This window comes from Sceloporus undulatus, chromosome 1, assembly GCF_019175285.1.
Source record: "Sceloporus undulatus isolate JIND9_A2432 ecotype Alabama chromosome 1, SceUnd_v1.1, whole genome shotgun sequence".
In the NCBI taxonomy this organism is placed as follows: domain Eukaryota; kingdom Metazoa; phylum Chordata; class Lepidosauria; order Squamata; family Phrynosomatidae; genus Sceloporus; species Sceloporus undulatus.
Genome location: NC_056522.1, coordinates 216,753,789 through 216,767,389, shown reverse-complemented (window position 1 = coordinate 216,767,389; position 13,601 = coordinate 216,753,789). Strand labels below are relative to the sequence as shown.

At 38.5% G+C, this 13,601-nt stretch overlaps 1 protein-coding gene across 22 annotated transcripts in view; it reads right to left on the bottom strand.

Annotated features, from left to right (window-relative positions):
• BAZ2B (bromodomain adjacent to zinc finger domain 2B) overlaps nucleotides 1-13,601 on the bottom strand; it is a 296,772-nt gene that overhangs the window by 65,717 nt on the left and 217,454 nt on the right. For all 22 annotated transcript variants that reach the window (XM_042447148.1, XM_042447149.1, XM_042447126.1 and 19 more), the window contains 4 exons: nucleotides 10,418-10,813; nucleotides 7,011-7,629; nucleotides 5,042-5,338; nucleotides 2,358-2,418 (listed from right to left, as the gene is read on the bottom strand). In XM_042447148.1, coding sequence (XP_042303082.1) covers nucleotides 2,358-2,418; nucleotides 5,042-5,338; nucleotides 7,011-7,629; nucleotides 10,418-10,813 — 1,373 coding nt within the window. The remainder of the gene's footprint in view (nucleotides 1-2,357; nucleotides 2,419-5,041; nucleotides 5,339-7,010; nucleotides 7,630-10,417; nucleotides 10,814-13,601) is intronic.

Here is a 13,601-nt window from a genome sequence, read left to right as displayed (position 1 = left end):
TGATATAATCAAAGGCATTAGAATTGTTACTGTGCACCATCCATAGAATAGTACTATTATTTAAAGTAATGTTTTAAGACAAACTATCTACCTTTTAAGGCAAAATGATCTCAAGGCAGTTTACAAGATGAAATTTTAAAGCAATAAAGTCTAAAATATGATCTCCCCAAAACAGCAGCATAGAGCATTTCAGCTATAACAACAGTAAATCCAATTTATAAAGTAAAAAGGCTGGTTGTCTCATTTACAAGCAGTCTAGAAAATCCACATATCTAACGACCATGTAACAAGAAGAAAGGAACCACACGTACATACAGTACATCCTGGAGTAGGCTATACCATGACTGCAATGGTTGTAACAGAAGCTTTTGGAAGATGCTTTTGGATGATGAATGGAAAAGCATGAATCAGTGGTGGAGGCAAGATACAAGCGATGGCAGGTGCTCATCAAGTTTTGGGAAAAGATAACTTAACCTTGAAAAAGGCAGTTTATTCTATTTTCCAGCTCCATGATTGAATTGCCTTGTAGGCCATTCTTTTGAAGAAATCCATTCCAATGCTCAGAATCATAAAATCATAGAGTTGGAAAAGACCACAAGGGCCATCAAGTCCAACCCCTGGTCATGCAGGAACTCTCAATCAAAGCAGCACCGACAGATGGCCATCCAGCTTCTGCTTAAAGACCTCCAAGGAAGGAGACTCCACTACACTCCGAGGAAGGAGAGTTTTCCACTGTTGGACAGCCCTTTCTGCGAGGAAGTTCCTCCTAATGTTGAGGTGGAATCTCCTTTCCTGCAGCTTGCATCCATTGTTCCAGGTCCTGTTCTCTGGAGCAGCAGAAAACAAGCTTGCTCCCTCCTCAATATAACATCCCTTCAAATATTTAAACAGGACTATCATATCACCTCTTAGCCTTCTCTTCTTCAGGCTAAACATCCCCAGCTCCCTAAGTCGTTCCTCATAGGACATGGTTTCCAGACCCTTCACTATTTTAGTTGCCCTCCTTTGGACACGTTCCAGTTTCTCAATGTCCTTTCTGAATTGTGGCACCCAGAACTGGACACAATATTCCAGGTGGGGCCTGACCAGAGCAGAATAGAGTGGCACTATTACTTCCCTTGATCTAGACACTATATTTTTATTGATGCAGCCTAAAATTGCATTAGCCTTTTTAGCTGCTGCATCACACTGTTGGCTCATGTTCAACTTGTGGTCCACTTGGACTCCTAAATCCCTTTCACACGTAGTTTCACTCAGCCAGGTGTCCCCCATCCTATATCTGTGCATTTCATTTTTCTGCCCTAAGTGCAGTATCTTACATTTCTCCGTGTTGAATTTCATTTTGTTAGCGTTAGCCCAGCTTTCTAATTAAGGTCATTTTGAATTTTGATCCTGTCCTCTGGAGTATTAGTTACTCCCCCTAGTTTGGTGTCATCTGCAAATTTGATAAGTATACCCCCAATTTTGTCCTCTAAGTCATTGATAAAGATGTTGAACAGTACTGGGCCCAGGACAGAGCCCTGTGGGACCCCACTGGTCACTTCTCTCCAGGATGAAAAGGAGCCATTGTTGAGCACCCTTTGGGTTCAGCCGGACAACCAATTACAAACACATGTAACAGTTGCTTTGTCTAGGTCACATTCCACTAGTTTGTTTGCAAGAATATCATGGAGAATCCTGTCAAAGGCCTTATTGAAATCAAGATATACTATATCCACAGCATTTCCTTCATCTAACAAGCTGGTAATTTTATCAAAAAAAGAGATCAGATTTGTCTGGCATGACTTGTTTCTCTGAAACCCATGTTGACTTTTCATGATTATGGAAGAAGAGCCCTCAGAGAAATGAAGACCTATCTACGAAACTGCTTAACACTGTACACACACACACACACACACACACAAATTATAGGAAGCATTATGGAAATATTTACCCCTCCCAGCAGACTCTTTATGTGCTGTCCCAGTTCCCTCAATCACTCCTAAAACATACTCTGTAAATTTACTTCTTTATTTTTTTTCCTGTGTTTATGTTTCTTAACATAATTAGATAAAACACAAAAAATGAGATTTTCAGGAAAGTATCACTGGCTTCAAGTGAACCTAAGCACCTCTCATGCCTATCCAAAAATTGGCTCCTGTAAGTGGTTCCTCCTGTGTATCCCCTTGGCAAACAAGGGGTTTTCCAGTACATTCGCCAGTTTTCCAGTAAAAGCTATTTCCAAAACAGACAACCTGATGTAAAAATGTAGTATAATTCAACATTTTAGTCAAAAATTTGATCATAAGCTTGAGCACACTTGCACTCTATTAGTAACTATTTGCTACATTTTAATTTTAAAAACTTTTTTTACATACCCATACTCCAGAGGTATACGTAATTCCTGTTCATCCGTTACTCTTCTTCTTTTTGAAGCACCTTAAAATAATTTAATAGGATAATTTTATAAAGTAGCAAATAGATTATAATTAGACAATCATATCTTCTATTTTTGACAAAAAACCCAAAACAAAACAAAAACAAAACCCTACTGAGCAAAAGTCAGTTGTACCCATCATAATTTTCCTTCTATCCTCTTGTGTAGCCAAAAATACATTAAAAAAGTCAGCAAAATACAGTTTGTGAACAATTAGCATGTCTCTAATCTTAGCATACAATTTTGTACAGTGGAAATAAGTCCTACTTAATGTTGGAGTCGTCATGTACAGTATTCAGTGTTACAAATCAAGAGATGTGGGATTCATATTTTTGACTGAACAGTAGACCAGCACTCTAGTTCTAAATGCACTCATTGAAGTAGGTTTGGCTGAAATCGAGGTAACATGATTCTAGGTACAGTAATGCCTCCACCCATGGTAGTTCAAAGCTAACACAAACCAATGTGCTTGCAGCTCACTGGACCGCTGACACAATGTAACATGACATGAAGCATCTCCTCAGTTTCCACTAAACATATTTTCACACAAAGGATGCACTTCAGAGTTTCATGCTTCAGGGTTTTAATGACATTTTCCTGTTCAACAGCTCTCCACACTGAAGTCCTCATCCATTTTTTTTCAACTTCCCAACTTTAAAAAGCAGTTTGTGGGCTGTGAATGCTGCTTTTTGGAGAATGAAAACTGGCTCATACATGGAATTGCTTATGTGTATGTATGCAAGATGAAATGATCCATGAATTATTCCGAAGAACACGTGAGAAATCAAGTAGGACCTTCATTTTGTTTTATTTTTAAATGAGGGGTTAACTCCAAGTGTTGCTACACCCTTAAAAGGACTTGTATGTAACCAGTGTGTTCAAGAAGAGGATTATGTGTGCTTAGAAACAAGATGTCAAGCAACTCTATTGCTAGTTCTCTTCTATAACTTAAATGTTTCTAATGTTACTAAAGTGAAGGTAAATCCATAAAACCCTTACTGTAAGCATAAATCAGTGGTGTGAATTTTGTGGGATTTTATCCCAAGCAACATTTTGAGCTTCTAGAGTATTGTGGAGCCATCTCATGAGAAATGCCCTAATTTGATGGTAGGTGTTATATCCAAAAGATTCCATGTTCAATCCTGGATATCTCCAGACAGGGCTAGGAAAGACTGCTTACTGAAAGTTTTGAGATGCTGCCATCAGTGAAGAGAAGAAAAACCCTACAAGGAATGCCTACGTCAATTACAAAAAAAACCCTACATGAACTGTCTGACTTTATATAAGGCATATATACTTGATATATACTTGATATTTACTCCCAAGACAAGTTTCCTCCAACATGGTGCCCCCCAAATGTGTTGGAATACAACCCCATCCATCCCTCCTTCCCTCTCTCCCTTTATTTATAGTCTGCCTTTCTCCCAGCGTGAGACCCAAGATGGCTTACAAAAAGATAGAATACAATAAAACACATAAAGTTAAAAACATACAAGATCAAGATTAGAACAGAATTAAATTACCACCACCCCTTATCTCCAGACATCTTATCCTTAGCCTACTAAGCAACTAAAAATAGGCTAAGGCTACCATGTAGAGACCTGTTGTACAGGAAAATGTCATTAAAAGCCTTGGGCCCAAGTTCTGCAGTGTATCCCTTTTGTGAAACAGCCCACAGAAATAAACAAGATGCTTCATGACATCAGTCTAACAAGCTATTGACTATTTTGATAGCTGTAGTCCAATACATCTTGAGGACACTGGGTTGGGGAAGGCTGCTTTATATACATACCATTTATATCCTCAAATGAAACATAAGCATGTATTATTTGTTACAGTGAATTTCACTGATGTCAGTGGGTATAAAGCTAAACTAGATTATTCTTTTGTTTAAAAAAAGCTTAGCTCCTGTTGGTTAGTCCTAACTAGAGTAGACCCATTAAATCAGCTGTACAATGGTGAGTCAACGTGTAGATAAATCTAATGGCTACAATGGGTTTATCCTAGTTAGGATTAAAAGAGAATTTAGGCCATACATTTTCTTTTTCTTCTTCTCTTCCTCTAGAGTAAGCACAAGAGACCCAATCAAAATCCAGACCCTTCTTTGTCTTGGAAGGCAGGGCATTACCATATTTTATGGCATTAAATTCCATACGTTTAATTTATGCACTGTGTCATAAATATTAGTCTGTAGTTGTTAAAGCAGAAGCCACTACTTTGTGCCAGAAATAAGCAACAACTACAGTTGATAAAATGATGCTAGACTGCATGGTGAAAGAAAGTTCCCTAACTGGTCAAGAAGTTTGTTGTGTGGAGGCCGAGAATCCTTAGGAAGTGGAAGATGACCCAGGAGAGTTTATTAGCGAAAGTACCTGGGATGCAAGAGATTTTGTGCCATTCACACATTTCAAAGAGAATGCTTTTTCAGACACACAGACTAATCTTCATATCAGAAAATGTAACATTGCAACACACTGAGATGATCCTATATAGGTAACAAACATGGATCCTGGGGAAAGCTGAATAGCTGTAACCCATTTGAGATTCCAGCAACAAAATTCCCCCTCCCACCCACAACTCCCTCACATATTAACAACATGTAGTGATAGAAAATAACTGCAGTACCACTGTGAGAACTTGAAGTCAGCCCTGATGAAGGTGTGCCCACAAAGACAGGAGAAGGGGACTCAGGGCATAATGCAGCTGGAGCAGAACTTGGTGTCTTTGTAACTTGGAGATTAAGTGGTGTTGAGCAAGCTGTAAGACTGATGGAAGAACTTTTGGCAGAAGCTGTTTTGCTCAACTTAATTGCAGACTTCTCCCCTTCTGTGTCAGTCTCTGATTCATCTGGGTCTTTATCGTCTTCTTCCTCATCATCGTCAGATCCTTCTGTATCAGATCCTTCTGAATTACTGTCAGATTCTTTGGGGAAACAGAGGATACCATGAATGACAAGAAATGAATTAACTCTCATTCCAGAACTCACTTGGAATGAAAAGTGTGTGGAAGTAAGAAGGAAGCACAGAAGAAAATTCCAAAGTACAGTATTTCCTGAAGGAACAACTGCTAGAATGGTATGTGGGTTTTGAACCTATCAACTGACTTCACACCGTGATCCACAATAAAAACCAATGTATTACCACCACCACCCCTTTGTTAGAAGTCTGGCCACACCAGACTATCCATTCTGAATTTCTTTTCTGGCTGAAAATCAAACCCCACAACTTATGACTCAGCAAACTAAACTCCATACCTTGACAATATATTGTGTACAGTCTAGCATACCAACTACTTGATGAACCTTGTTATTTCCCCGATCTCAGGAAAACAACAAAAACTAGATGGAGTGCCAGACATGTCTAGTGTGTTTGGACTTGGGAACTTACAAACTGAACAGAAGGTGTGCTTAATGTTTAACAACCCACAATTGGTCAGTTCAGAAATAAAAACTAGTACAGAACAGTGCTTGTTCATATCACTTCAGAGAAAATTTAAGATGTTGGTTTAAACTCCTCATAAATGTTAATCAGAATAATGAACATTGATTCCTTCTTGGGGCCTGTAGGGACTGTGCATGATACAACCATATTTACATTAGCTGAAATCCTATGCATTCTTAGCTGGGAGTAAGGCTTATTTATTGTGATAACAATGAACATTTGTTTAGGTTTCAACTATCACGTGTTTTAAACACACACAAATAATGTTATAATGTACCCTACGCCTATGTATGTCTACCCGAAGGAAGACCCACTGAGGATCTTATTTCCAGTAATACAAAGGAATGCAGACAAAATTATTTAAACTAACTCCTCACTCATTCCCGCTTATCTCCTTCATCTGCTCAAGACTTCACAATAGGGATAGAAAAAAACCTGAAAATATTTTTAAATTATCCAAATGAGGTTTTCCTTCAGTATCAGGGAACCCACAAGAAGAATTATGAACTGATGAGAATATTTGCAGATTCTGCACAAAATTTGTCTGTAGAACTATTGTGCAGAAAACACTATTTTCCACACAGAAAATTACACTTCTGCATGAAAATATAATTTTCTGTGCAGAAAATGTGGCTACCTATGCAAAAATAAATTCCAAACTATACCATTTTGTGCACCAGGATACAACCTGCAAAAATATAACCTGTAAATTAAGTGCAGAATAAGTTCTGAACTGCAAATAGATTTTTAAAATTGTACAGTTTTTGAATATTTTATTGCACCAGAAGAAAACTTATAACATTACTCAATGCTTTCTTCAAGCATTCCTTCCTTTCTTGTTTTAAATTGTATGTATTCTATGTCAACCTGAGATCCTGTGAGAAAAGGTGGGATAGAAGTGTTTTGATAAATATTTCAAGAACAATATCAGCAAAAAATATATATATCCCACTTCATCAGTGAGAAATCTCCATATGCTTTGGCATGTATTCATTAACCCTTACTCAGCCAAATGACATTCATAACTCTTTCTCCTTCCCCAACAAGTATGCTGCTACATTCAGGCTCAAGTTTCATTTAATTTATAAGAGAGAAGATGCCTTTAGAAAGCCTGAGGGTAAGCATTTAACAAAATTTCTTTAAATTAAATAAACCTGATTGACTATCATCAGAATCCTCATCTTCATCGTCCTCATCTTCATCCTCATCATCGTCATCGTCGTCGTCATCCTCATCATTTGAATCTTCAGAATCCTTACTGCTAAGAATGTCTGAATCTGTTCCTCTGAATTGCTCAACTACTGATTTTGCCGAAGGATGGTTGTGTTGTGTTTTTGCTGCAGTTATTGCATTATTGCTGACTGTCTTTTCCTTTGCTGGGCCAGGTAATACAGGAGAGGTAGAAGACATCGTGGGTGTCCGGTTGCTCGGTATCTTTTTCCCACAAGTGCTTAAATTTACTGGTGAGGAAAAATTTATGTTGCTGGAAGTAGATACATTTTCATTGACCTTGGGCTGAGATTTGGATTTGGTGGTAAGTGCTAGAGGAGCCTCCTGAATGACACTCTGAATAACTCCATTGGGTTGATGGTTACCTAAAAGTGCATTGGTCAAGAAAGGATTAGAATGGTTGTTTTCTAAAGAGGTGTGTTTTTGATGAGCTGGTGATGAACTAGTGGGCTTTGGACTTGATAATGCTGTGATGACCTTCTTCAGGCTCTTGGATGACTCATGTTTCTTCAACTGTGCTGAGAATGTTTGTTTGTACTGTTCCTGCAGACAAGCACAAAAGACAGCAAAAGGTACAACAAAATATTACCAGACATGTTCTTAGCAGTTTGGGTCTGAAAAACTAACTTTACATGGATGGGTGGACTTAACATCATGGAACGTAAGTCTGTAGAAGGTTACTAGCAAGGATGGCTGTGTGTCAGCCTCTTGATGCTGTAGAAAGCTAGTGGGAAAGTACTAATGCCCTTCATGGGCTGCTTAAAGGTTTTCCAAACACATTTGTTTGGCCACTGCAGGAACATAATTCTGGAGCAGGTATGTCTTTGATCTGATCTACAACAGTTTTTCATATATTCTTGTACATTGTTATGTGGCCAAGGAAGCTGCATTCAAAAATACATAACCAAATATTAGATTAATCTAGAATAATTCTAGATTCATCTATAATAATCTGGAATTGTCACACAAGCTGTTGAAGGAAGAAATGAATGTATTCTCTGTCATTCTAAAATGCTTGCCACACGAATTGGGAAGAGATGGTTATATTCTAAAAATAAATGAGGTAAGATCTCTTATTTTATCGTCCAAAACATTTACTTGATTTACTTGAGCCATGCTAATGTTCATAGAGATTATCTATGAAAGAAGAACAAGATACAAGTCTATCCTGCTTACCTGGAAGCAGGCTCCACTATGACCAATAGGGCTTACATCTGAATAAACTGGATTTAGTAATAAGAAGTAAGTAAGCTATCATAAGCATTCCAATAGAGAAAATACTAGGCAAGCTTTATGTAGGTATGGAAAAAGCATAGCCTGCAGGCAGGATACATCCCAGGGCCATATCTGTGACCTCAGATCTGCTAGAGGCCCTTCAGTCTTCCCGATGTACTGAAAATGCTCTTTGTTTTAAATTAAAAAGCCTGAAAAATGCTTTCCACTCCTGGAGGCTTCCAGCAGTAGTTGTTTTCTTTTACAACATGGTGGAACTTATCCACCCACCCACTGCCATCTCAAATAAAAAATGAAAGAAAGAATCCAGAAGTGGAATTTCCACTTCAAATTCTGCTTTTTAAAAAATAAACGTGAGCCTTTCCAGTCCTGATGCAACCAGAGTTGCCCCCTGGACCATTTGAAGTTGCCCATTATTATTATTGTTGTTGTTGTTGTTGTTTATTTCTAAAGCACTGTAAATGTACACAGCACTGTACATACAAATGATAAAATCAATAAAAATGAAACCTGCCAATGACGTACAATCTACAAAACACATATAATACAATACCCACCCCCAATTGATTGGTTAGCTGATGCTAAAGTGCTTCAGTCTTTCCAATAGTGGTCTTACAGACCTGCTCATTCAAAACCTTGATGTCAAATATTATTTATGTGAATATAAATAAATTTAAACCCAAGTAATGTGTAAATTTTAGTCAGGAAATGTGGACGACAGTAACAGAAACAAAAACAAACTAAAAAACATAATCAAGTGGTGTAACGGGGGAGAGCATTATGTTTGGAAAAAAACATGATATGACAGTAAATGCCATAGTCTCATGACACTTTACTATTTCAAAATCCAAAGCAAGGAATCTACCCACCGCTAAATCAGGCCGAGCCCTTCTTGACTTTCCACGTGGAACTCTCCTTAGTTTTGTACTAGTACATTTTGATAGAACTACACTCTATTGACTGAATCATTTCAAGGCAACAAGAATGCAATGCTTTCTAAATATAAAAGAATGCTATAACATATAAAAATGCTTTAAAAACCCTGTAATAATCTAGAATTGTCATGGCACATTTATATACTATAGGTGGACACTTTGCTTCCAAAACTGCATAAGGATCCTCCAGAGAAGGGGGGGGGGCTACAGTGGTGAGTGGGAAACCCACTCTGGCACTAGTACCATTGCTCTGATAAGTGGACACTAGTGGATACAACCTTTTGTAACCATGATAACAGAAATGATTAAAATATGTAAAGTCACTCTTCCATGTGCATTTTATTTCTCATCTACTGAAGGAAGGGCCAAAGACTTGAACCTCTTTGGTCTCAGCAGGGGAAGTAGGAGGAGAAAAGAAAAAGGAAGCTCCTCCAGCACAACAGTAATGGTGTTGCCTCAGGCAAAAGTTCTGGAATCAGGTCTCAGTGTATTTATTACCTTTCTTTCGAGGTGGCATATATCATTCTCCCCATCCACCCCCTTTTTTCCTCTCAAAAGCAAGATGAGCTGGGGGGAAAATGAGTTTCACAACTTTAATGGAAACTGACTATTCAGTCGTACGTTCCATCCACACTGCAGATATAATGCAGTTTAACACTGACTTAACTATCATCATTCCCTGCTATGAAATTCTGGGATTTGTAGTTTGTTGTGGCACCAGGGTTCTCTGACAGAGGAAAATATCTCAAAAAACTATGAATCCCATTGCAAGGAGCAATGACAGTTAAACTTGTGTCAAACTGCATTATTTCTGTAACACAGATACAGCCCTAGGCTAACATGCTGACCAGGCAGACCACAGTGGCTGACTTTTACTGAGAATTATTAGTACATTGATTGTAAGCTGTAGCTCATGCAGATGTGTCATGGAAAACTCTTTAAAAAATTAAAAATGATATGCTAACATGACACCCTTAAACAACCTAAGCCCTATTACATTTGTAAAGACAGCTACAGAATTTTAAAACTTTTGACCATATGGAATTAAAACTGCTCACACAGTGTTTATCTGTCCCAAGATAATCCTTCTTATATAATTTATAATGAAAAATGAATCATTCACCACAGTAAAAAACACAGAACAAGAACCAAGACCTTCTTACCCGGTTTGATCTTACATCAATGGTCAATGGGCTAGGTTCTTCAGAGGTATTTTTATTCCCTGTCTTGAGTAGATCAGGAGAAGGAACTATAAGTTTTATGAAAGTTTCCTTTTTGGCTTGATTTACCAAAGACAAAGGGTTCACATTGGGCACCAATCCCGTAGACTGTATTACACTTGTGTGTTTGTTCACAGATTCCTCCTTTGCCTGAGAGCTTTGGAAAATAAAGGGAAGCTGCTGTGACAAAACCTGAGGCTGCTTCTGCTGGGACTGGAATGATGGGTGAGTCTGGCTATCAGACACAAGAGGTATTGGCTGGTGTGTTCTCTTTTCCTGGGGCTTGTCCTGGACTTTTTGTCCATCTGCTTTCATGTCTGGTCCACTATGCATTAGCACCTGAAGAAACACAGAATTATATCTTGATTTGTGTTCAACTACATTATTTAACACATACACCCTTAAATAATAAATAGAAAATACAAAAGAAATAAAATAAATACTCGTGCACAAATACTTGAGAGCCAGCGTGGCATAGTGGTTTGAATGCTGGACTACGACTCTGGAGAGCAGGGTTCAATTCCCTGCTTGGCCATGAAACCCACTGGGCAAGTCAGGGGAAGGCAATGGCAAACCCCCTCCAAACAAATCTTGCCAAGAAAACCCTGTGATAGATTCACCTGAGGGTCACCGTAAGTCAGAAACAACTTGAAGGCACATAACAACAACAATAACAAGCACACAACAAGATAAAGCTGAAGACACATGTTGTAAGGATGGTCATGAGTTGCTAAATTGGTCTCATTACTACCCAGTACAAAAACAATGCATGGTACCCACCCACTGCCAAATGTACAAACACACACAGGAATGATAATTTATTTCTAATATGATAACCTTAAAATAACCTTACAATAGATCTCCTTTGGCTAACGTCCCGTAAGGTCCTTTCACTAAGTGACGTTAAGGTATAGAAGGAAAAATAAAATAAAATAATATGCTTTGGGAAATTCAGTTACTTTTGAACGTATGCCACCCGATGAAGCTAACGGAACACTGAGGTTTATATTCTGGTTACTGGCTACTGGACAGTGTTAACTGCTATGTGAGCAAAAGAGCAGCTGTAAACAGAATTCAGTAGTCATAGCAACACTTCAGGACAGCTGAACCTTTTGAGACTCAGATTTCTTCCTTTGCCTGATCTCTACTTCATGTTTTCCCAGTTTATGACAAAATAAAATGGCACTGGCATTGGAGATTTCCTAGAACTCATCTGCAAAATAAACCTAAACTGCTTCAGATCTCTCTTGTTTGTGACCACAGATCTTCAATATCTGGGAGCAAATCCGAATGACTTCAATAGGTCCCCTGGATTGACATGTATAGGATTGCACTAGATCTCTTTTAGCAAGAGGGAACAGGAAAAATAGAATTGCATTGCAACTCTTTTAGCAAGAGAGAACAGGCAAATAACAAGGGCTCCTTCCAAGCTAGCTGTTTTATCCTGGAAGTAATATCACTCTGTCCATCAGTTTTTACAAAGACTGGAGAATTCTTCTGTGCAGAATTTTTTGAGTTTTGTTCTGTCTTTTTTTCTAGTCCTTTTTTGGGGTGGTGGTGGCGGCGTTTTTCTCTGCATAATGGAACAGCAGTGTCAACATTGCACATCTAGTATGGCAAAACATAACAGAGACTTTCCAAGGCTTCTTTTCCTTTCATTAGTAGCCTCTTATTCTGTTAAAGCAGATGGTTACTTGCCATGGTCACAAAACTCTCAAATGCTCTTAATTTCTGTTTCACTCACTGCAGCTCATTACTGCATTTTATTATCACAAATGCTGAATTGTACACCTTCTCCTTCTCTCTCTCTCTCTCTCTCTCTCTATATATATATATATATATATATATGAATTAGCAATTAAATCCACCATTCTCATCGCACAGGGATTCATCATCAAACAAGCTTCATTTATATATCATGCTTCCTTCCAACACTAGAGTGGCAATGTGCTTTCTCTATCATCCCCTAGGGTTGCCAGAGTGAAAATTGGAGAAAGCTCTGGTACATCTAATGGCTGTGTAGAAGATGGAGTTTTAGCAGGTGTTGTTTCTTAACCTGGTTACATGACAATTCCTGCTTAAATTCCCTCTTTTACACATTCATTAAAGGTACAAGATAATTTCCAGTTTTCAGATGAGCAACTTTTTTCCTCATGTGGAAAGTGTCACAGCTGAGGAGGAGAGAGGTTTCTGTTTACATGCAGACTCTCCACTGCAAACAAAATTCTTGGTTTTCCTAGGGGTTTTGTTCACAGGGAGAACCCCTACCTGAACAGTAGCCTCTCCTTTTCAGGAGTGCCACTTTCTGTGTGGGGGAAGTAGCAACAGAAGATGGCATGGCCAGGCACTGCCACCCCACTCCACTAAAGGAAGCATGTTTGGTAGTGCCTGAAGGGGCTTTATTTAAACAGGAATTAAACAGCCACTCAGAAACTTAATAATTTAAGGGACTTTTCAGGCAGAAGTAGGGCCTTTGCAAAAAGAGTCTTTCTTCTGAATAAATACACATTAGGACCTGCCTACTGAATTTCTAAATAAAAACTACTGCTTAATTGGGCCCAAACTAAACATGATAATAACTGTATGACTGGAACTAGTGTGCCACATTTTAGAGACATGGTCAAGTCAGGATGAAAGGGAATGCCTAGGTGTTTTGGCCCTTACCTGACCGTATGTCATCCAAATGAAGATCATTCCCCCAACCCAGGTTGGGATAATACTCCACAATGAAAGCTTCTGCTGGCACCAATAGCAGCTTCCCTCTCAAAACTAAGAGAGGCTGGGGAGTGGCAATTTTCATTAACAGAACAACATTGGCAGAAAGGGTTAATCTGAGTCCCATAGCTCTACTGTGGATATTCTAGGAAAGCATGGCTGTCCCCCTCGCCATGGTGCTTCAACTGGCAGGAAAAGACCTTTGAATTTCAGCAGGCCTGTAGAAAAAGGCTTGATTTGCTGCAGAAGCAAGGGGCTTTTTAGCCAGATTAGAGCTGCATTCTTCTCTTGGAATTTTAAAATGTTTTAATTTTTTAAAATGTTAATTCTATTTATTCTAGCTTATTGTAAATCACTTTGAATTCTCATTTGTCTGAGAAAGGCAGGGTATGAATCAAATAGGCAAATTAAT